The following is a 22851-nucleotide window of genomic DNA, read 5'->3' as shown; positions in this document are numbered from 1 at the left end:
CATGCAAGATGACGCTGCATTCGCTACACAACAACGCTTCTATTACCATCCAAGCTCATGTGCTTGCTCTATTGACTGTAAACTTACCGTCATTTACGCTAAAAAGAAGAAATGGCCGCATATAACTGGGCTACAACTCGCTGATCCAGACTTCTTGACATCACGACCTATTGACATCATTCTGGGTGCAGCACCAGCTGCACATATAATCAAAGCTAAAATACGAAAAGGAAGTGACAATGACCCAATCGCTCAGTCAACATCGCTTGGCTGGATCATATATGGATCTGTGGACACCGCTACATCAAAATTGACCGCTTATGGTCATCATGTCGCTGTTGATGATCAACTACAAGACTTGTTAAGCAAGTTTTGGTACCAAGAAGAGCCACAGACAGAATTCGCTACACGCTATACTGAAGAAGAAGAAGAGTGTGAACAACACTTTGTCAATACACACTACAGACAGTCTGATGGTCGATATGTCGTTCGCTTGCGGCTTAAATCTTCGCCAAGTCAACTGGGTGATTCGCTCAGAGCTGCACAATACGCCTTACTACGTCTTCGCAAACGATTGGAAGCTGATCCAGTCTACAAGAAGTTGTACTTCGACTTCCTGAAGGAGTATGAAGACTTGGGACACATGAAACGTCTGAAATTAAAGGAATTACCACCGAACAGCTACCTGTTGCCTCATCATGGGGTTCTGAAAGAGCAGAGCACTACCACCAAGCTCAGGGTGGTATTCAATGGGTCCTGGAAAACTACATCTGGCGTATCTGTCAACGAGATACTTCATGTGGGCCCAAAGATCCAAGTTGACATCAGTGATGTACTTATTCGCATCCGCTGCCATCGCTATCTCTTCGCTACTGACGTTACAAAAATGTTTCGTCAAATTGCAGTTGACAAGGAAGATCATCATCTACAGTGCATACTCTGGTTTGACGAAGATGACATCCCAATAGTATTTGCACTCGCTACTGTTACTTATGGAACAACATCGGCTCCATATCTCGCTGGAAGAGCACTCTTACAACTCGCTGAAGACGAAGGGAATAAATTTCCGAAGGCTGTCGAACCGCTAACTAACACACGCTATGTTGATGACATCTATGGAGGTGCAGTTGAACTCGCTGAGGCAATCTAAGTTGCTCTCGACACAAAAAATATGTGTGCCACAGGATGTTTTCCGCTTGCCAAGTGGGCAAGTAATTCAACTGAATTACTCTCTCAAGTCGCTCCAAGTGAAACCCAAGAAGATACACTAAGAGAGCTTGGGGATACTACAGTAAAAGTGCTCGGGCTAACCTGGAATCCAACACAGGATAAATTCCAGTTCGGCTATTCGCTTCCAGAAGCATCACCAACAACTAAACGCACAATTTTATCTGAAATTGCTCGCTTGTTTGACCCACTGGGTTTCTTGGCACCGATCATCGTGAGAGCCAAGATGTTCATGCAGAAGCTCTGGCTGCAGAACTTTGACTGGGATGCTACGCTATCACCGTCGCTTTTTCAAGAATGGAATTTGTTTCGAGATGAACTACATCAGATCTCGAAGATTCAGATACCTCGCTGGAATCATGTAAAAAATGGTGTATCAATCGAATTACATGGATTCTCTGACGCTTCACAACTCGCTATGGCTGCTGTAGTTTATCTAAAAGTTACTGACGCTACTGGAAGTTCCAATATTTCGCTAGTGTGTGCCAAAACACAAGTTGCACCACTGAAGCCTATAACTATACCAAGAATGGAGCTCAATGCCGCTGTCTTACTCGCTCAACTGGTACTCTACGTCAAGAAGGTTTTGAAACTTGAAAACGTTCCAGTTTTCATGTGGACAGACTCCGCTGTATCCTTAACGTGGATACGAAACAACCCAGCTAGATGGAAAGTCTACATTCGCAACAGAGTTACCAAGATTAAGAATCGCTACCAAGTGTCAACTGGGATTTTGTTCCTGGGAAACTTAACCCAGCTGACTGCGCTTCAAGAGGTTTAACAGCAGCCAAACTAGAACAGCATCCGCTTTGGTGGACGGGACCAAAGTGGCTCAGTCAATCAAAAGATAACTGGCCATCTTTTGATATCCCCACGCAGACGGTATCACATCTTGAAGAACGTCCAGGTCTGGTTTTTACCATCTTCAAGGCAGATTCACACCCGCTATACACGCTACTAGGAAAATTCTCTAAGTTGTCACCTTTACTTCGCACGCTTGGAATCTGTCTTCGTGCCATCGCTAAATTTAAAAAAGTGCCACAGTCCACACTGGACACACCACTCTCTACAGTTGACCTGGAACTCGCAAAGACTTTGCTGATCAAGTATACTCAAAGTCAGTACTATTCGCAAGAACTGAAGCTATTGAAAGATGGAGATTCTTTACATCGAAATCATCATCTCGCTAAATTGATTCCCTACGTCGACTACAACGGAGTACTCAGAGTCGGCGGTCGCTTGAAGAATTCGCTGCTGGATGATAAACAGAAAAATCCAGCCATTTTACCAAGGTCATCACGCTTAAGTACGCTATTGATAGATCATTCGCATCGAAGAACATTCCATGGGGGAACTCAATTGACTCTCGCTGATCTACCGAGATCTGTCTGGATAGAAGGTGGTCGAGTTCCAGTCAGATCACACATTCTTCGCTGCGTCGTGTGCACGAGACATAGAGGTGTTCGTGCACAACAATTAATGGGACAATTGCCATCCGCTCGTGTAAGACCATCTAAATCATTCTTACACACTGGAATAGACTACGCTGAGCCAGTAACACTGAAGACTTTCCAAGGTCGAGGTGCCAAAACCTATAAAGGATGAATCGCTGTGTTTGTATGTCTCGCTACGTCCGCTATACATATTGAAATTGTCACCGATTACTCTACTGACGCTTTCGTCGCAGCATTTAGAAGATTCACTAGTCGAAGAGGCGCCTGCAGTATCCTATACTCGGACTGTGGTACAAATTTTGTAGGAGCAAACGCCACGCTAAAGAAAGAATTCGCAGCAGGATCGAGACAGCTAAAAGAACTTCAGTATTTACTCGCTACAGATGGCACAGACTAGAAGTTCAACCCACCAAGCGCTCCTCACTTTGGTGGCAAGTGGGAAGCAGCCGTAAAGTCAATCAAGTTCCATCTCATACGAACTATTGGTGAATCGCTATTGACTTACGACCAACTCGCTACAGTCTTAACACAGATCGAGGCTGTGTTAAATTCAAGACCGATCGCTCCGCTATCTGAAGATCCTGCAGATTTAACCGCTCTAACTCCTGGACATTTTCTCATCGGTGAACCGCTAATAGCCGTACCTGGGCCCTCGCTACTGGAAACTAATTCAGCTACGTTGTCACGCTGGCAACAACTACAACAAATGTTCCAGAGATTTTGGAGTAGATGGTCATCAGAGTACCTGCAACGTCATCAATCTATTTCAAAGTGGCATAATCCGCAAAACAACATAAAAGTGGGTTCATTACTCTTGTTGACTGATGAAAGATTCCCACCATCGAAATGGCCGCTTGCTCGAGTACTCGCATTACATCCAGGCAGAGATGGCCTGACTCGAGTAGTCACGCTGAAGACCGCTACCACGGAACTTGTACGACCAATCGCCAAGCTGAGTGTACTACCAGTGCACTCTCCAGAAGACAATCCAGTCGACACAGTCGCCAGCGCTAGGGAGAATGTTCAGTCACAAGCTTGATTAATTTAAATCAAGCTTCGTGCATTTCCGCTCGGTTCGGGAGAAGCCGAGCTCGCTACTGACTGAAAGTCAGAATAGTGCCGGGTCACTCGCTATTTGGGCCCGGCACATACAATTTCTAACTCAGGATCGTGTCAAGACGTCCTGAGAACCCGCTACAAGCTGACCAATCACAAAATTCGTTTTATATTGGTCAGCCTATGAGATAGTTCGCTATCAACTGATACCAGTTGGCGCGCTTTTAAGCCAATAGGAAAATTCGTTATATGCAGCAAAGCTGCCACGTCGACACCAAGCTTCTCGACGATTCAACGACGCTACCATTATTCATTCTACAACTATCTGTCTAACCGCTTCGCTCAGAGTTTCTACAACGTGTCTTTGCTACGTGCAACCTCGTGCTTGAACCGCTTCGCTTATTAACTTGTGTGAAACTAAATCAAATCGCTACGCTAAATTATCCTCAATACTTAGACTGTACATCAAGGCTGCTATTTATTGAGAATAAATAAATTGTTCTTGTGACGATAATTAATTGTTAATTAATTATCATTGAAGTAACCGCTACTGACCACGTGTCAATTTTTATACGTGAATAAAATAACTGAGTTGCATTCGCTATCGCGTATAAATTTATCTAGTCGCATTCGCTATTGTATATATTTCTCATAATTTTAAGGTGTAAATCAGTGTAAATAAATCTATAATTTATTTTATAATAAAATCTGTGTAATTTTTTAATTGTTTAGCAAAACTCGCCTAAACCAGATCCATTAGTTTATTCGCTCATTTTACATTTATACTAGAGGTAGATTTAGAATATCCAATGGAGCTTCATGATCTGCATAAAGATCTACCATTATGTCCTGATCATTTTGTACCACCAAACCGTAAGCAATCTAAATTAATTACTACTTTATATTCAAAAGAAAGATATGTTATTCATTATAAGAATTAACAGCAGTGTCTTCAGTTAGGTATGAGGCTCGTAAGAGTTCATCGTGTTCTAGGCTTTGAACAATCAGCTTGGATACAACCATACATTGATAAAAAATACTGATTGCCGTAAAAATGCGAAGAATGAATTTGAGAAAAACTTTTTTAAGCTTATGAATAATGCTGTATTTGGAAAAACAATGGAAAATGTTAGAAAACATAAAGAAATCGGAATAGTTACAGAATGGACAGGACGTTTTGGTGCAAAATCTCTAATTTCTAAACCTAACTTTCATAGTTTAACTGTTTTTGGCGAAGACATTGTAATAATTGAATAAAAAAACGTTCATGTACATTTTACAAAACCCATATATATTGGATTTTGTATACTCGATTTAGCTAAGACATTTATGTATGATTTTCATTATAACTATGTAAAAAAAAATTTTCATAATGGTACCTCAAAATTAATGTATACAGATACTGATAGTCTCATTTATTATTTTATAGTGCCTAATATATACGAAATTATTAAACGTGACAATCATAAATTTGATACATCTGATTATTCACCTAATAATGTATATAATATCCCATTAAAAAATAAAAAAGTATTAGGTCTTATGAAAGATGAAAATAATTGTAAAATTATGGCGGAATTTATAGGTTTAAGAGCCAAGCTTTATACATATAGAAAACATAAAAATAATAAAGTTGAAAAAAGAGCTAAAGGGGTTAAAGATTCAACTTTAAGAAGGATTGAGTTTGATGATTTTAAAAAATGTCTCTTAGAACATTGCAACGTTGTAGAAAAAGAATGGTCAATCAAAAGTGAAAAACATGTTGTTAGAACGGTTCTACAACAAAAATTAGCATTAAGTTAGAATGATGACAGAAGACGTTTGCTTGAAAATTCAACAGATACACTGCCATGGGGATATATGGTAGTAGAAAAATGATGTATAATTATTAATTTTTTACTTGTAAATTAAAATTTGTAAAAAAAAAAATAGTGATAAAAAATAAAGAAAACATTTATATGGAAAAACTTGTTTATTCATTCATTAAAATACATCTCATATAAGAATCATCTTTAAAACAATAAAATTTTCATAAATCTGATTCGTCTATCCAGCTATTATGTGAGCTATCAAATCCTAACCACTTTACAAAATATTTATTTCCACGCTTTTTCACTATTTTTTCTACAAGGTAAACATCAGGATATTTGACTTTACTAAGCTCTTCATTGTAAAATCCACCTTCGATTGATTGGTTTTGATAATCAGTAAGCTTGTACGTCGTTGGATTAGTATTTTGCACGCTTTTTATTGTGAATATTTCTGTTGTCCAATTTGGTGTATAACCTTTTTCGAAAACGTGCTTGTATTTGTTTATCCGCACTTTATCGCCAACTTTAAACTTGCTTTTCTTTTTATTCAACGGTTGATGGATTTGAAGGGGTTTGTAAATCTTCTTGTATAGTTGTTTTTCATTTTCAGCTGTTACATCAATGGGCTTCACTTTGATTGTGCGATTTAGTATTGTTGTATGCATCAACTAAGTTTTTAAGCATATCGATCCATCGATAACTGCCTTGAGCTTCGAATTCTTGCCACATTTTATTTTTTAGAGTTCGATTAAAATGTTCACATATAGATGCTTTTAGGTTGCTGAATGTCGAGTACAAATGAATTTTATGACTTTTCATGAGATCTTTGAATTCTTTATTGTAAAACTCCTTGCCTTGGTCAACGTGTAGATTTTTAGGATGCCTCCCTTGTTGTAATACAGACTTCATAGCATTTCTGACATCACCATCACTTTTACTTTTAATAGGAACCGCCCAAGCATACTTTGAGAATACGTCTATAATTGTCAGTAGATATTTAAATCCACTATTTACAGAACTATATGGTATTATTTCTACCAAATCAGCTTGCCAAGTTTCATCGAGTCCTCGAATGTCAACATGACGACGAGTATAATTTTTTCGTGCTGGTTTGTGAAGCTCTTGAGCTATGACTTTCTTCTTACTTTCCATGTTTTTCAAGTTACTAAGATAGCCTACGATCAACATCCGCTATAGTTTGAGTATCGCGTACTATAGATCTCACAACTGTTGTTACACGAGTTGATAGCTGTTCGATATGTTGAATCTGTTCACTAACAAGTTTTTCTAATGCATTCACTTTGGTTGTCAATTCAATAATGAGGTCTGGATTTTTACTCGTCATTTTATCCTCTAGCTTAACTATTTCAACTGTTATTTTATCTTCAAGATCAGTTATACGATATTTATTATATTCACTAATTATTTTCACATTGTCTAATTCCTGTTTTATTGCAATTTTTAGTTGATCCATTGGCTCGACATTAGATGTCTTCATGAGATTATCAACTTGTTGGCTTACAGTTTTGTATTTATCGTCAATATGGTTTATTGCAGCTTTCATAGTATTATATATGACTGCATCACTTTCATTCTTAGATTCAGCAACATTACATAACCTCTTTTGATCTAAGTCGAACTGCCCATCATTTGTTAACTTGAAACCTTTTCCAGGTGGTCCAACACCACTACTGCAACCTTTAAATTGTGTCTGATTCGATTGGGAAGATACACGTCCAAATATATCGATACCCATTTTGATGATCCTCTCTTCTCGAATATTATGTTATAAATGATGAATTATTGTCAATGCCTTTCTTAATAAATAATTTCAGCTTCACGCAGCTCTTCAATAATTGAAATTATCTCATTCGAATGGCTAGAGTTGCCAGCTGTTTGAGATGCCATCAATAGACGAAGGCGATCTACGAGTTTATTAGGATCATCCCAATAAATATAATCCACATATTTTCGCTTCTTTGAAACAGTCATAGATTTTTCATGTGGATCAACTTTAAATAATAATTCTATAAGACCTGGTGATAAGACATAACTTTGATGATTCACTGAAATTGTATTATCCCCAAATCTTGTATCTAAGCCTTTAGGATTTTTTTTATTCAACATTTCAATATATTTGGAGATGGAGCTATGATATCTTAGCGGTGTACTTGCAGAGATTGGGGGATCTGATATAATGGTTTCGTCCAAGTTGGTGGTACTAGTACCACCGCCATTTAAGTCATCAAAAGTATTTTGACCATCATATATTTCACTGTCATTAGTATAAACAGTTTGATAGTTACTTGGATAGTCACTATGTTCGCGTTTCTTTAACGGAAAGTTTTCCACAGCTTCTTCTTTAATTTCATGTTTCAAAACTTTAGAATTCTCAACTAATGTCCTTAACGGTGTCACTATAGGTTTAAACATTTCACTTGCAGCTTGTTCAGAAGTATCTTTATCAACTTTTAATATTTTATGCTTCTGTCTTATTGCATCACTAACTTTAGATATCTGAAGCAGCATATCTTTCTGCTGAGAAATATTTCTACACGCCATGTTTGCACACTTGAATGTTATTTATGACTGGATCAATTTGTACAGAGTATGATTAATTTATACTTATAAAACAATCAAAACCTTTTCTATAACTTCCATTATTTAATTCACTATCCTTATCAATAACAACAAATTCGTGTTTATTATCACTTTCCTTATCATTCCAGCATGCTGAACATAAATCTTTGAATGCACTGTAGGGCATATCTGTATTCACATAATCATCATATATGTGCTTCAAATTAATTTCATCTTGACGAAAAAGTACAAGAAAATTGGCATTGACACGTATCAGATGTTTTGGTATACGTGTATAGGTTTGACAGAGATAAAAGCTATCAACATTTTTGTGCCGCCCCATACAAAAATATACTCTGACATGATCTTGCTTCTCACAAGCTACGTCATCGAATATCATAAGCGAATTCGGTTGTGCATCATCTGGATTAACAACTGATTCATGATCATTAAATGGGAAGTATCCAACTCTTTCTATAGGCTGTAGTGCTGACTCTAAGAATTTATATTTAGGCTGATTCAATGATTTCGAATATACATAAATGTTCTCAAATCTCCAACCATTAGGATGAGTAATTAGTGCAAGGAGTGAATTCGTTTTTCCACAGTTCGATGGCCCACAAAGGACTGCTCGAACAGTATTTGGTAGTAGTGAACCATGACGTTTTTGAATTTTTTTCTCATCACCTTGAATTATTTGATCAAAATTGATCACAGGTAATTTTGCTGCCTGTTTTTCAAACTTCATTTCGAATTATTTTAGATGACACTAAATACTATGTTAATCTGCTGATGACTCAATTCTGACTCAAGAATATGCTTATAAGTACCGAGTATTTATACGATTGAGATTAGTCATAGTCAATGGCTAAGAGCAGACGTATTAGTAAAGTTGAAACTAAACGTGGTAAAGGTTTTATCAACAGTGTTATAAATAAACTACCGATAGAATTACATGTGCCGGGATATCAGTATTGTGCACCTGGTACAAAATTAACGAAAAGATTAGCTCGAGGTGATCCAGGTATAAATCCTCTGGACAGAGCATGTAAAGCTCATGACATTGCTTATTCTAGAAATCCTGACAATATGGCAGCACGTCATGCGGCTGATAAAGAGCTTGCTGAAAAAGCTTTACAACGTCTTCATGCAAAAGATGCTAGCCTTGGTGAAAAAGCTGTGGCTTCGGGAGTCAATAAAACTATGAGAGTAAAGAGAAGTTTGGGTATGGGCATGAAAAAGATGGCTACAGTTAAAAAGAAGTTGAAAATAAAGAGGGGGAAGTCTAAAAGAAATAGTAAAAAGAAGAAAAAGACAGTAAAGAAAAAAAAACGACTTGTTCCCATCCGACAAATTATAAAATCAGCTAAAAAAACGATGAACGACGGTGTACTCATTTCACCGTTCAAGTCTGCATTACGGGGTGCTCGTGAAGCTGTAAAAATGGTTGGTAGGAAAAAAAATATACGATCATCGCGTGTATTACCCATACCATCACTAAAAGTAGGTGGATTGCTACCAATTTTGATTACCAATTTTTGCTGGTTTAAGTGCTACTGGTGCATTAGCTGGGGGCGCTGCTGGTATCGCTAGAGCTGTGGATGCTGCTAAGACTGCTAAACGTGAATTGGAGGAGACTAAACGGCATAATTCGACAATGGAAGCTATAGCCTTGGGAAAAGGGTTATACTTGTCACCATATAAGTCTGGAATGGGATTATATTTAAGTCCTCTTTCAAAAAATATGTAACGCTACCTCATCGAGCTCTGACTAATTTTGATTTAATCAAATATGCAAAGGATTTAAAAATTCCATATTTCCGAGGTGTTTTCATGAGAAATAATTTACCAAAATCTGGTCCATGGAAAAAGGAATCAGCCATCATAAATCTAGATGATAAAAATGGTGGTGGAACTCATTGGGTTGCATACAAGAAGAATGGTGATGACATCATTTATTTTGACAGTTTTGGTAACCTTCAACCACCAAATGAACTCATGAAATATCTCGATGTTTGTAGCGTGAAAAATATAATTGATGAAATATAGTCATCAGAAATATCAAGATTATGATACCGTTATATGTGGACACTTGTTTCTTAAATTTCTAAGTAATCAATTATAAATATATGAGACGAGTATAGAATGTGTTTATTCATGGCTGATTCGTTGACGTTAGCACTATCTGGAGCGACCTCCACATTGGAAGCTCAATATTTTCCACCCATTGAATTATCGCCTGGGAAAAGTTATGTCTTGGGGCTTGTAGAGTTGTTAACATTCAATTCTATACCTAATATCGATGAAGGTTGTAATAAGTTGTATTTATCCAGCATAAATGGGAGGGAGGCAGATAAAATTATAACAATACCAACCGGAAGTTATGAACTACGTGACATTGAAAAGTATTTAATAAAGGAATTACCTGAGGGAGTAAAATTGAGTATCAAAGCAAATAACAATGAATTACATAGTGAAATTAAATGTAATCAAATTGTAAATTTTGAGCCGAAAGATTCTATCGCATCATTATTGGGATTTGGAAATCGTCGACTTGTGCCATACCTTCTACACAAATTCGATTTACCAATAAAAATCCTTGAAATCAACGCACTGCGAGTTGAGTGCAATATTCCTACTGGTGCATATATGAATAACCGTAAAGTTCACACAGTTCATGAGTTTTTCCCAAGTGTTGCACCAGGATATAAGATCATCGAAGTACCATTCCACATCATTTACTTACCAGTCGCAGTACAGTCAATACACAATCTTCAGCTACGAATTGTTGATCAAAATGGGAATTTGGTGAATTTTCGTGGTGAAACGATTACAATAAGATTGCATATAAAATCAGTGAAATAATGGGGATTGTATTTGATAAAAAAATTGGAGGTAGTTATAAAAGTCAAGCATCATGCCTAAAGCTCATCAGTCGTCGTGTCCCTGTCAGGGTGCAAACATCTCAGAATGCCCAATTTCTCAAGAGCCTGGGATTAAAATTACGTGGAAGATCGGTAAAATAAGAAAAATCAATTTGTGCTGCATTATACTACCATGGCGGAAATCTTAAACATCCAAAAACCAATAATCTTCGACGAATCGATTTCTTACTATGAGGTTCATTCACATCAACCTTATGCTTCAACAACATTTAATAATAGTGATGAAATAAGAATCAGTATTCAACATCAAGATTTATGCATTCTACCGAGTAAGAGTGCTTTACACATTTGTGGGAGATTTACGAAAGAAGATGGCACTGCTGTTAGTGAAACTATGGAGTTGGTTAACATGGCCATTTGTCACATGTTTGAAGAAATACGCTACGAATTGATGCTATTGAAATTGATAGGTGCAAGAATGTTGGAATTACAAGTCTTATAAAGAATTATATATCTTTAACTCCCGGACAGGCTAATTTAATGGAAAACGCCGGGTGGTTACAAACTGATGATAAATTGACTAATGGTGATGGATATTTTGATATTTCTATACCGCTGAGTTTATTACTTGGATTCGCTGAAGATTATAATCGGATTATTATAAATGCTAAGAATGAATTAATTCTCATAAGATCAAACCCTGATATTAACTCATATCTACATACACCTGCTGCTCGAGAGGCTGCTGGAAAAGTTAAAATAGTTCTTAATAAAGTGGAATAGAATGTACCATACATTACAATGTCGGATAAACAGAAGATTCAAGCACTCAGTTTTATCGCAAATGATCCAGCTATTCCATTGAGCTACCGTACATGGCAATTATATGAATATCCATTACTTCCGAAAACAACGAAACATGTTTGGCCTATCAAAACTTCAACGCAATTGGAGAAACCACGATATTAGGTTCTAAGGTTTCAAACTGCAAGAAAAAAATATTGTGACGAAAAATTCAGTCACTTTGATCATTGTAATATCCGAGATGTAAAAGTTTTCCTCAATTCTCAAAGTTATCCATATGGAAATTTGAATCTAAACATTAATCGCAATCAGTATGCTTTATTGTATGATATGTATACTAATTTTCAAACGTCATACTATAATAAAGAGCCGGAACCATTGTTAACTAAAGCAGGATTTTTGGAAGAAGCACCACTCTACATTATTGATTGTTCAAAACAAAATGAATCAATCAAATCTGGACCAGTTGACATGCGTGTTGAATTTGAATCAAATGATCAGTTTCCCGATCAGACGTCAGCATACTGCTTAATTCTGCATGATCGTATTATTGAATATAATCCATTGAGTAGTGCTGTGAGAAAATTAACTTAATAATTATTGTATTAGATAACAAGGTTGAAAGAAATAAATAATTTTTTTCACAAATAAAAATATGTTTTAATAAATTTTATTTTTGCTTATACCCAATTCACATAATCAATTAATACAGCATGAAAAGTACATATAATTATATAAGTTTGAAATAAATGTTAAGTATGCACCTATAATTATTTTAATGCATCTTTTAGTTTTTTACACTTAGTACAATCTTTTTTGTAAGGATAAAGATAAATTCCAGGGACATCATAATCAGGACTTGTAATTGAATTATGCTCAATGCAAAACTTATAGTCCATAATTTTAAAGTTCTGTTTTAAATTAATTGGTAGTTTATCCCAGATAAATCGTATTTGAGATCGAGCGAATTCGAGAATGAACACATCATCAAGACAAGCGATGTCAACTGCATCCATTTTTCTCAAATCTGATAGTTGATAGAATAACTGTACTGATTTCTCATATGATGGATTACAGCCCCAATATTTCAAAAACCATTGTTTTAGCTGCTGAACAGTTCCATATGAACAAGCAAAATGTCCAAGTCTGGTGTGGTTGAATCTGAATGCACATCGAGGTCTGTTCATGTTTTCGAGATTATCAATCGAAAAAAATCTCATTTGTTCTAAATCAATAACTGGGACTGCATAATCAATCATTTCTTCGAGTCGTTTTTGCATTGTTGGTTCTTGTACATTAAAATATCGCGCATTCTGAACTAGTTATTTATAAAGATGATCGCCAGTATCCCAGTGAATACCATGACGATTCCCATCTCGATCTTCACTTTGTTGCACAATCACAGTGTCAGTGTACTGGATAGGTGGTTTAAATACGCAAATTTTGCATTGATACACACCATTTGCATTATTTAGGTTATAAATATCAACGACACATAATTCCTTGACAATAAATTTTCCATTGGAAACTATATAACCAACGAAATCCACTATATACTCCATTGTTATTTATTTATCAACTATGCGACTCTCTAATTTTTCAAGATTTTGAATGATTTTATATAAGTTCTTTATCGAATCTTTCAGAGCAATGCAACTTGGGCACGACGAATCTCGTTTGCTTCTGATTATATCCAAATTTTTATAATAAGAAAAGAGATCACTAAGAAAAGAACCAATAAACTCTGGACATATGTCACCAAAATAATTTTCAACTATTTCATCAGTGTCTATCATACCCGGATGACTAATACGTAAAAAATGTTTTTCACTATCACTTAGCTCCTCCATTTAGCACAGCTATAACTAGGAAGACTTAACAAAAAAGCATGAGTTTTATAATGGCAACCCCCTCTAAAAAATAATCTTTGTGGGGATACAGACTAAAAATGATTGGCCCAAAATTGGTTCAATCGACCGTTAATCCCCCTTCTTCTAACAAAATAAACAATATTCTCAGAAAAACATTGGAATTTTTGGCCATAACCCCTTACTGCTGTTCAAAGGTCTAGAACAATTCAAAATAAAAAATGAATCCCCACCAATTTATGCGTAGAAAATTCGAGATAGTTCTTGAATGTTCGACCCCCTCCAATCCTACGTAAAACAGTAAAAATTCAAAAATATATATACTAAAAAGTTCTTGAATATCCACTAAGTCCCAAAAATCTGCTTTTATCGATCAGCGGAAACAGGTCTCAACAAAATCTTCATTACCATTATCAAGTTCCGATTGAATCTGCATTACCATGATCAGGCTTCAACCAAGCTTGCATTATCATGAGCAAGTCTCAACAAATCTACATTATCATCAATGAGAATAAAGGCCCAAAATATCGATAAAATTAATCTACATTACCGATAACAGGCCCTAATATCGATAAGAACAAATCTACATTACCACATATATGAGAAAAAAGGCGCAAATATCGATAAAATTAATCTACATTACCGATAACAGCCCAAAATATCGACAAAAACAAATCTACATTACTAACAGCCACGCTTATCATGGGTCGATAAGGTAGGGTACTGTTTTGATTTCGGGCCCAAAAACCCTCTTATTCATCTACTGACAACTTATCATCAATTTTTACTATCAGAATGTATTGAAATTATTTGATACTGCACTTAAATAATAATTAATTATAAAATGTAAACAATTATTCAATATCTGTTAAAAATAATAATTGTAAAAAAAAAACTTGAGATGCATCAAAATTAATTTTATTAATTACTTTTTAAATAATTAAATTTTTACATTTTTCAAAAAATGCAAGTAATTATTTTTTTTTCAAACGCGGGAAATTTAAAATTGATACATCTGATCGTTAATGGTGGCGGTAAATTCAATCAAGTTGTTGTCATCAAAATGTGACAACAAGTTATTTTAGTGGGTTGATGCCAACTTATCATCAGTTTTGACTACCAGAATGCATATAAAGTATTTGATAATTCAATTAAAATAATGATAATTAATTATAAAAATTTAAACTATTTTCTAGGTTATAAAAATGTCAACAATTACTTAAAATCTTTAGAAATGAAAAGAAAAGGAGGGGGGATAGAGAAAAAAATAGAATAACATCAAGTTTACTTCGATTAATTACTTAAAAATCCAGTTTTTAAAAATTATTACATTTTCTAGAGCACACAAGTAATTATTGTTTTTCAATTTACAGTGATATTCACAAAAATTATTGCTCCATAATTTTATATTTTTCAACGCGGGAACTTTGAAATCATCTAAATCAATAACAATTTTTCACTTCCAATTAAATCTTGGATCCATAATTTTTTCTCAAAACCTTTTACATAAATATATTTGTCATTATAAGTGACATGTTCAATTGTTTCTTTTAGCTTTAAATATTGCGTTTTTCCAGCATCCCAGGTGATTCCATGATGATTATATGTTACCCAGGTATTTAAGCGATGACACTGATTTGATAATAATGTCCGATCACTAGGTGGTTTGAATAACGTACATGACATTTCTTCAACACCATCAATTTCATGTTGGACTGTAATTGAAGCAAGTTCTTTTACAATAAACTGATTGTGTGCGCCTTTAAATCCTTGCACATCTATTATCATTTCTATTTTGATAGCTCATATTTTGACAACAGACAATGAATCACTGAAAAATTAAAGAATTCAGCACAGCTATTTGTTATTATCCCCCACCACACTATTTTTTAAATTAATTATATTTTTAATTTTCATTGGTTAATTTTAAAACTGCGCAGTAGAAAGTTCTAGAAAAAATTCATTTTTAAACTGATGACTCATTTATGTGCAGGAAAAAAACATGTTTTCTTTGTTTAATTATATAACTGCGCAGTAGAAAGTTTGCGAAGTTCTATTTTTAGACTGATGACTCATTTATCTGCAGGAAAAAATTTGTTTTCTTTGTTCGATTTTCAAACTGCGTAGTAGGTGACGTCATACCATTTGTCGCGCCATCTAGCGTTTTAGGTTATTTTGACGCGTTTTTCTAGGGCATTTTACTACTTTTTGTTTGGTGATGTTGGTACTTCTGCGGCGACATCTATTTTTTACGGCGTCATTTATGACGTCACAGGTCGTTCTGGAACTTTCTACTGCGCAGATGATGAGCCGTCTCCCACCTATAAAAGGGGTGCGAGACACTATACTCCACAAAAAAAAGTACGAGTCTCTGAATGAAGTACGAATCTCTGCTCAAATATTCTCTGACGTTTACTGTGTTTAAAGTTTTTTGTAAAGTTCTATGTGAAGTTCTCTACGGTTTTTTAAATAATTTTTTCACAAAAAATTATAAACAATTTTTAGTTTAAGTGAAGTCCATAGACATTATTTTTAGTGAAACTGGCACTTATTAGTTTTTAATTTTTGTGCAACTAACACTCACTATTAGTTTTTCAGTGCAAAAGACACATTTTTTTTGTGAACTATTGATAAAAAACATTATTTAAAATGGCGCGATTAGTTGATGCACTTTACGGTTTGGTGAATTCTGTTGCACAATCATACAATGATTTACAGTTAGAGCCAGTGAATGAAGAACATTGCCAGAGGTGCTATCAGGTGTGTGTTGAGACAATTGAATATTTTAAGACTATTTTGGCAGATTCACAATCGAGTGTTCAAATTAAGAGGAGCGTGCAAGCAAGTATAGTGCTTTTGTGCTGGTATAGCGATCAATTTCCTCAACTCAGCGGCCTGGCTACAGGTGGTGATTTGAGCGTGCGTCATCGACTCATCAAGTGGCAAGATTTCGCTAACGCTTTCTCGAACAACATTCGAACTGGATGTGTCAAAAATCTTGCTCACACAGATTTGAGAGAATTTTTAAATGATTCTCGAGACATGGTTTTTAAAAAAATCCAAGAAGGTTGGAAGATGTTGCTGGGGTGAAAATCAACGTCGAACTTGTATGTAAATTTAGAAATGAAAAAATTAATGACGTCGTTAATGAAACTAGATCTTTGAACACTACAAGTCGGGAAATTACACCCACAACATCTCTCGCTGATTGGTATGCTGACCATGTCAACGAGAACTTATTAAAAAAGGTTGAAGAGTTCAATCAAAAGGACTCGGGGTGGAGATTACTTGAAATCCATAGCCTGGTTATCACAATGTCTAGATATACACCTTTACAAGCGGGAGCATCTACTTTTGTCAGACTACCCAGAGACATTCAACTCGAACGCGCAGTCTTAAACATCGAGAACCACGACGAGTACTGCTTTCTCTGGTGTGTTGTGGCTGCAACACACGAAGCTCACACTGGACATCCGGAGAGGACAACATCGTACCCTCATTACAGCAGCGTACTTCAATATGAAGGTATTGATTTTCCAATTACCCCAAAAGATATTCCGAAATTTGAAACTTTAAATAATTTATCAATCAATGTATACGGTATTGAGTCAGAATTTAACGGTTTCGGGGATGAAAAAAGTATCATTATACCATTGTATTTAAGTAAGAATTGTAAGTCTAATTTAAGAAAAATTCATCTCTTAATGATGCAGGCGAACGTCAATTTAAATATGTCCAATGAAAATGATGTTAAACATTATAAGCCTGTTTATCATTTCGCATTAATTAAAAATCTCTCGCGATTAATAAAGAGTCAAATCACGAAGTCACATTGTAAATTATATTTCTGTGATAGATGTTTAAATCACTTTAAAGCAGAAATATCTTATAATAATCACAATGATAACTATTTCAAATTAAATAAAGTTCGTATGGAATTTCCTACTAATGAAAACAAAATATTGAAATTCAAAAATTATCGTAATAAAGACTTGGTACCGTTTGTTGTCTACGCAGACTTAGAGTGTTCACTAGAGCCTCAAAGGGATGATGATACTCAAAAACACGTTCCACACAGCATTGCATTTTATCGTCACTGTAATTATAACAATAATTTGTCAAAATTTAAAACTAATCGATCATCTGATTGCGTAAAGTGGTTTGTCAATAAACTTGAAAATTTTGCATTTGAAGTTGAGCAGTATTTAAAAGTTCCTATACCTATGAAACCACTTGACAAACAGCAACAAAAGAGTCATGATCGGACAACTGTTTGTCATATTTGCGAAAAAACAATAGCCTCTGATAAAGAGAAATGCTATGATCATTGCCATTTTACGGGTAATTGTCGCGGACCTACACACATCTGATGCAATTTAAATTACCCAAAATCTCATGTAATACCGGTAGTTTTTCACAATTTATCTGGGTATGATTCTCATTTTTTAGTTAAATCATTAGCGACAGTTTTTGAAGGTAAAGTTACATTATTGCCAATTAATAAAGAGCGATATATCTTGTTTACAAAGTCCATTAACAATATATTTGTATCTTTACGCTTTACAGATTCATTTAGATTCATGGCATCAAGTTTAGAAAAATTCCAATTAGTTACTCGCAAGGGTGTATTCCCGTATGAATACATTACAAACATTGATAAGCTTAATGACAAACAGTTGCCCGATCAAAACTCAATTTTTTCAAAATTATTCAATACTGGTATATCAGACGATAATTATTCGATGGTTCAACTTGTCTGGAATAAATTTAACATCAGTACATTAGGAGAGTACTCCGATCTATATCTTAAGACTGATGTACTACTCTAGACCGATGTATTTGAAAATTTCAAACAAAGTTGTTTAAATAATTATAACTTAGACCCGCTGCACTATTGTACAGCGCCTGGATTAGCTTTTAATGCAATGCTGAAATACACCAATGTGGAACTTGAACTGTTGACTGACCCCGAAATGGTACTTTTCATTGAGAAAGGTATACGAGGTGGAGTGTCTCAGTGTACTAATAGGTATGCGAAGGCCAACAATCGGTACATGGGTAATGAATTTGATGTTAACAAACCCGAGTCATCCTTGATGTATTTTGAAGTCAATAATTTGTATGGCGCGGCAATGAGTATACCACTACCTAAAGGCTCATTTGAGTGGGTAGATAAAAATGATTTAAATAATGTAAATAACTTTGTAAATACTAATGACAATGTAGGATATATTTTAGAAGTAGACTTGCACTATCCTCAGGAGCTACATGAGTTACACAAAGATTTACTATTGTGCCCTGAGCACTTTTTACCCCCAGGTAGCAAGTCAACTAAATTATCTAGAACTTTGTATGATAAAAATAAATACATAATGCATTGTGAAAATTTGAAACAATGTTTAGATTTAGGAATGCAGTTGAAGAAAATTCATCGCGTACTTAAATTTGAGTAATCTCCATGGCTAAAGACATACATCGACAAGCATACAGACTGTAGGAAGGCTGCCCAAAATGAGTTTGAGAAGAATTTCTTCAAACTCATGAATAACGCAGTCTTCGGTAAGACTATGGAGAATGTTAGGAAACACAAAGATGTTCAATTGGTTACAAGATGGTCTTGTCGATATGGTGCATCAGACCTTATTTGTAAACCTAACTTCCATAGTCTTACTATCTTCGACAAAGACATGGTTATAATGGAAATGAAAACAACCCAGGTATATTTCGATAAACCTATTTACACTGGGTTCACGATTCTAGATTTATCAAAGACATTTATCTATGATTTCCACTATAACTATGTCAAACAGAACTTGACAAACCAACAATCTAAGTTGATGTACACAGACATTGACAGTTTAATTAACCATTTTACAGTACCAGACATCTACGAAATCATGAAACGTGATATTTCAAAATTTGATACGTCGGACTACCCCTCACAAAATTCGTACAATATCCCGCTTGCCAACCAAAAGGTCCCAGGTCTGATGAAAGATGAGAATAATGGGAAAATTATGACTCATTTCATCGGACTTAGGGCCAAATTATATGCATACAAAATTATGAATGATAACAACACTAAAAAACGAGCAAAGAGAATCAAAGCTCCGACGTTGCGAACTATCGCGTTTGATGATATCGAGAGATGTCTTCACGATCACATTAACTTGACGAAAAAACAGTACTTAATCAAAAGTTCAAAACATGACGTGACGACAGTAGCACAGCACAAAATAGCCTTAAGCTGAATAGATGACAAACGACAACTTTTGGACAACTCAACTGACACATTGCCATGGGGATTCACATCAAATGATGATGAAAATGTTATAGAAATTAAAAAAAGAAAATTTTTGTAAAAAAAAAAAAAAAAAAAAATGAAAAATTTTGTAAAAAATTAGTTTTTTAAGTATGTAAAAAAAGTATTTAAAAATTAGTTTTAAGGATATGTGTGTAAATAAAAATGAATAAAACATTTGTATACAAATGAAAAAAATTGTTTCTTTATTTTATACATATGAGTGTATTTTAGAAGTTTATTTACAAATCAGATTTTTCAATCCAGCTGTTGTAGGAGCTATCGAAGCCGAGCCACTTTACATACAATTTATTTTCGCGTTTTTTTAAAATTTTCTCTACTAGATATACATCTGGATATTTGACTTTGCTGAGTTCTTCTGTAAAAATTCACCTTCAATTGGCTTATCCTGATAGTCTACGAGCTCATACGTTGTTGGATTTGTTTTCTGCACAGTCTTAATTGTACAAATTTCAGTCGTCCAGTTGGTTGTGTAACCTTCCTAAAACACATGTTTGTACTCGCTGATTCAAACTTTATATCCGACTTTGAATTTATTTTTTTGTGCTTGTTGCTGAGCTTGACGAGGTTGTATATTTTTTCCAGCAGTTCTTTTTTTATAGCAGCAGTTACATCAGCAGGTTTTATTTTAATTGTCCGATGTTTGGTATTATTGTAAGTATTCAATGAGTCTTCTAGTATATCAATTCATTTATAGGTACCACGTGCAGAGAATTCACGCCACAATTTATTTTTAAGTGTCCTGTTAAATCGTTCACATATGGATGCCTTCAAGTTGCTGAATGTCGAGTACATGTTGATGTTTTTACGTTGCATAAGTTCTTGAAATTCTTTATTATAAAATTCTTTGCCTTGGTCAACGTGCAAATTTTTTGGAGCACGTCCTAGTTGAAATATAGATTTCATTGCACTAGTGACATCACTGCCACTTTTACTTTTAATCGGTGCAGCCCAAGCATACTTTGAAAAAATATCTATGACAGTTAGCAGATATTTGTTTCCTTTGTTTACTGTTGCATAAGGAATTATTTCAACTAAGTCAGCTTGCCAAGTTTCATCAAGTGCTCGTATGTCAACATGACGACGTTGATAATTTCTGCGTGCTGGTCTGTGCAACTCATACGCTATTACTGATTTCTTGTCCTCCATTGTCGACAAAAACTCTAGCTTCCAATTCTTTTATTTGCTGTGTATTTCTACTGATTAAGTATTTTTGTAACTTTATACGTTTTATTTTATTTTTTAGTTCTTGAATTTCTTTTTTTAATAACATCACAGCAGAGTCGAGTGTTACCACTTGAGAGTGTAAATGTGAAATGATCTCAGACTGATCATTCCTTATCCTATCATACATTAAAGACAGCTCGTGATATACAAGATCACGTGTAAATTTTACAGTTGCTGCATCGCTATTTTCAGCAGGTTTGCCAATGTGACACAGTCTCTTGCTCTCAACATCATACTGTCTGTCAACAGTTACTCGAAATCCTCGTCCGGGTGGTCCTGGTGGTCCACTGATTACAGCACCAGTTGGTAGTGAACGTCCAAATATATCGATACTCATTTTTTTTGCTCTTTTCACTTCGACAGTCAGCAAGTAATTGGCATAGATTTGACACAGCAAATGCTAATAAATAACCCCCGCTTCTCGTAGCTCTTCGATAATTGATATGATTTCATTGGTGTGACTTGGATTTCCAGCTGCTTGAGATGCCATGAGTAAACGCAGACGGCCAACTAGTTCATTTAGATCATCCCAGTAGACATACTTCATACGTGATTTTTTTTTTGCAACCATAAACTTCGGTAATCCTTTACCTCTTGATAAGTTTGCATTTTTATCGAGAAAATCAGCAATATAATTATTATACTTGATTTTCGAGTCTTCATAAAAACTACCATCTAGTTTATAATATTTTCTATGAGTATTTGTCATTTTAATAATTTCGAGATATTTATTTTTATCATTCTGCGTGACTTTTGAATCATCCGGCGATTTTTTAAATAATAATTCCAATAAACCAGGAGTCACAGAGTAATTTTCATTTTTTATGCTAATCTCATTATCGTCAAAAGTTATTTCAGAATCACCAATATGAAAATCATTAAAACGTCGACGAATACCATATCTCATATCAATATCTTTACTTCTTCTTGTTATGTCCAAATAATTTTTTTTTATTTTTTATTCTAATAATTATTTAAAAATAATTATTACAGAGCTCTTCTTTTCAAAAGCGCGCGAAAACGCAGCGTCAGCTTTTTCCACCTTTTTATGCGACAAAAAATAGTGGGAGGATAACTGCAATAAGGCGAACAAACAATTAATAAACTGTCGTCACCTTCCACCAATAACAATAATTAAAAATTCCCCATCAATCGCTAAATCAAAGTTTATAAAAAGCCTGAGCACCCATAGCTCATGGCTAGTCGGTTCTTCTAACTTACGGTCCGCGAATATTCGAACGTCGAACTTTCGTGCACTCTTATTGCAGGATTCCGCCCCAGGCGTTGAAAAGTCAATAAGAGGATCTTTAATATTTTTCTATTTAAACCTTATTGCAGGAATCCGCTTCGGCGTTGAATAATCAATAAGGCATTCTAAAATTGACATCTTTTTGCAGTCAATTATTGCAGGATTCCGCTTAGGCGTTGAAAAAGCAATAATCGACTTCTTATCTATTAAAAATCCTCACAGATTAATAGAAACTTCCGGTCCGATTGAAATAGTGACGCAAATCACGTGTATTTGCGATTCCATCTCGGTCTGAGTTATTTTGCGCATAAAATCACCTCTCGGGTGTGTAAAAAGGACGCATTAAATATAAAATACAAATCTTATAA

General features: G+C 35.0%; 2 protein-coding genes across 2 annotated transcripts; one reads left to right on the top strand and one right to left on the bottom strand.

Annotated features, from left to right (window-relative positions):
• Window positions 1-19252: 19252 nt before the first annotated feature.
• Window positions 19253-19936, top strand: LOC128667675 (uncharacterized). Its single transcript, XM_053738785.1, has one exon. It carries the CDS (start codon window positions 19253-19255, stop codon window positions 19934-19936), a length of 684 nt encoding a protein of 227 aa, XP_053594760.1.
• A 758-nt stretch (window positions 19937-20694) lies between these two features.
• On the bottom strand, window positions 20695-21571 carry LOC128667674 (uncharacterized). The gene is made up of 2 exons (XM_053738784.1): window positions 21404-21571; window positions 20695-21174 (listed from the first exon to the last, which is right to left on the bottom strand). Exons 1-2 carry the CDS (start codon window positions 21569-21571, stop codon window positions 20695-20697), a joined length of 648 nt encoding a protein of 215 aa, XP_053594759.1.
• Between the last annotated feature and the right edge of the window lie 1280 nt (window positions 21572-22851).

The sequence above is a fragment of the Microplitis demolitor genome, chromosome 4 (assembly GCF_026212275.2).
Source record: "Microplitis demolitor isolate Queensland-Clemson2020A chromosome 4, iyMicDemo2.1a, whole genome shotgun sequence".
NCBI lineage: Eukaryota > Metazoa > Arthropoda > Insecta > Hymenoptera > Braconidae > Microplitis > Microplitis demolitor.
This window is presented reverse-complemented; position numbering and strand designations above follow the sequence as displayed.

Bases quoted from the DNA above. Each gene is read 5' to 3' on its own strand.
- LOC128667675 (XM_053738785.1), top strand. From the start codon at position 19,253: ATGGAGAATGTTAGGAAACACAAAGATGTTCAATTGGTTACAAGATGG.
- LOC128667674 (XM_053738784.1), bottom strand. From the start codon at position 21,571: ATGAGTATCGATATATTTGGACGTTCACTACCAACTGGTGCTGTAATC. The intron at 21,175-21,403 runs GTAAAATTTACA...AAGAATTGGAAG, and splicing joins AAAATAGCGATGCAGCAACT to CTAGAGTTTTTGTCGACAAT.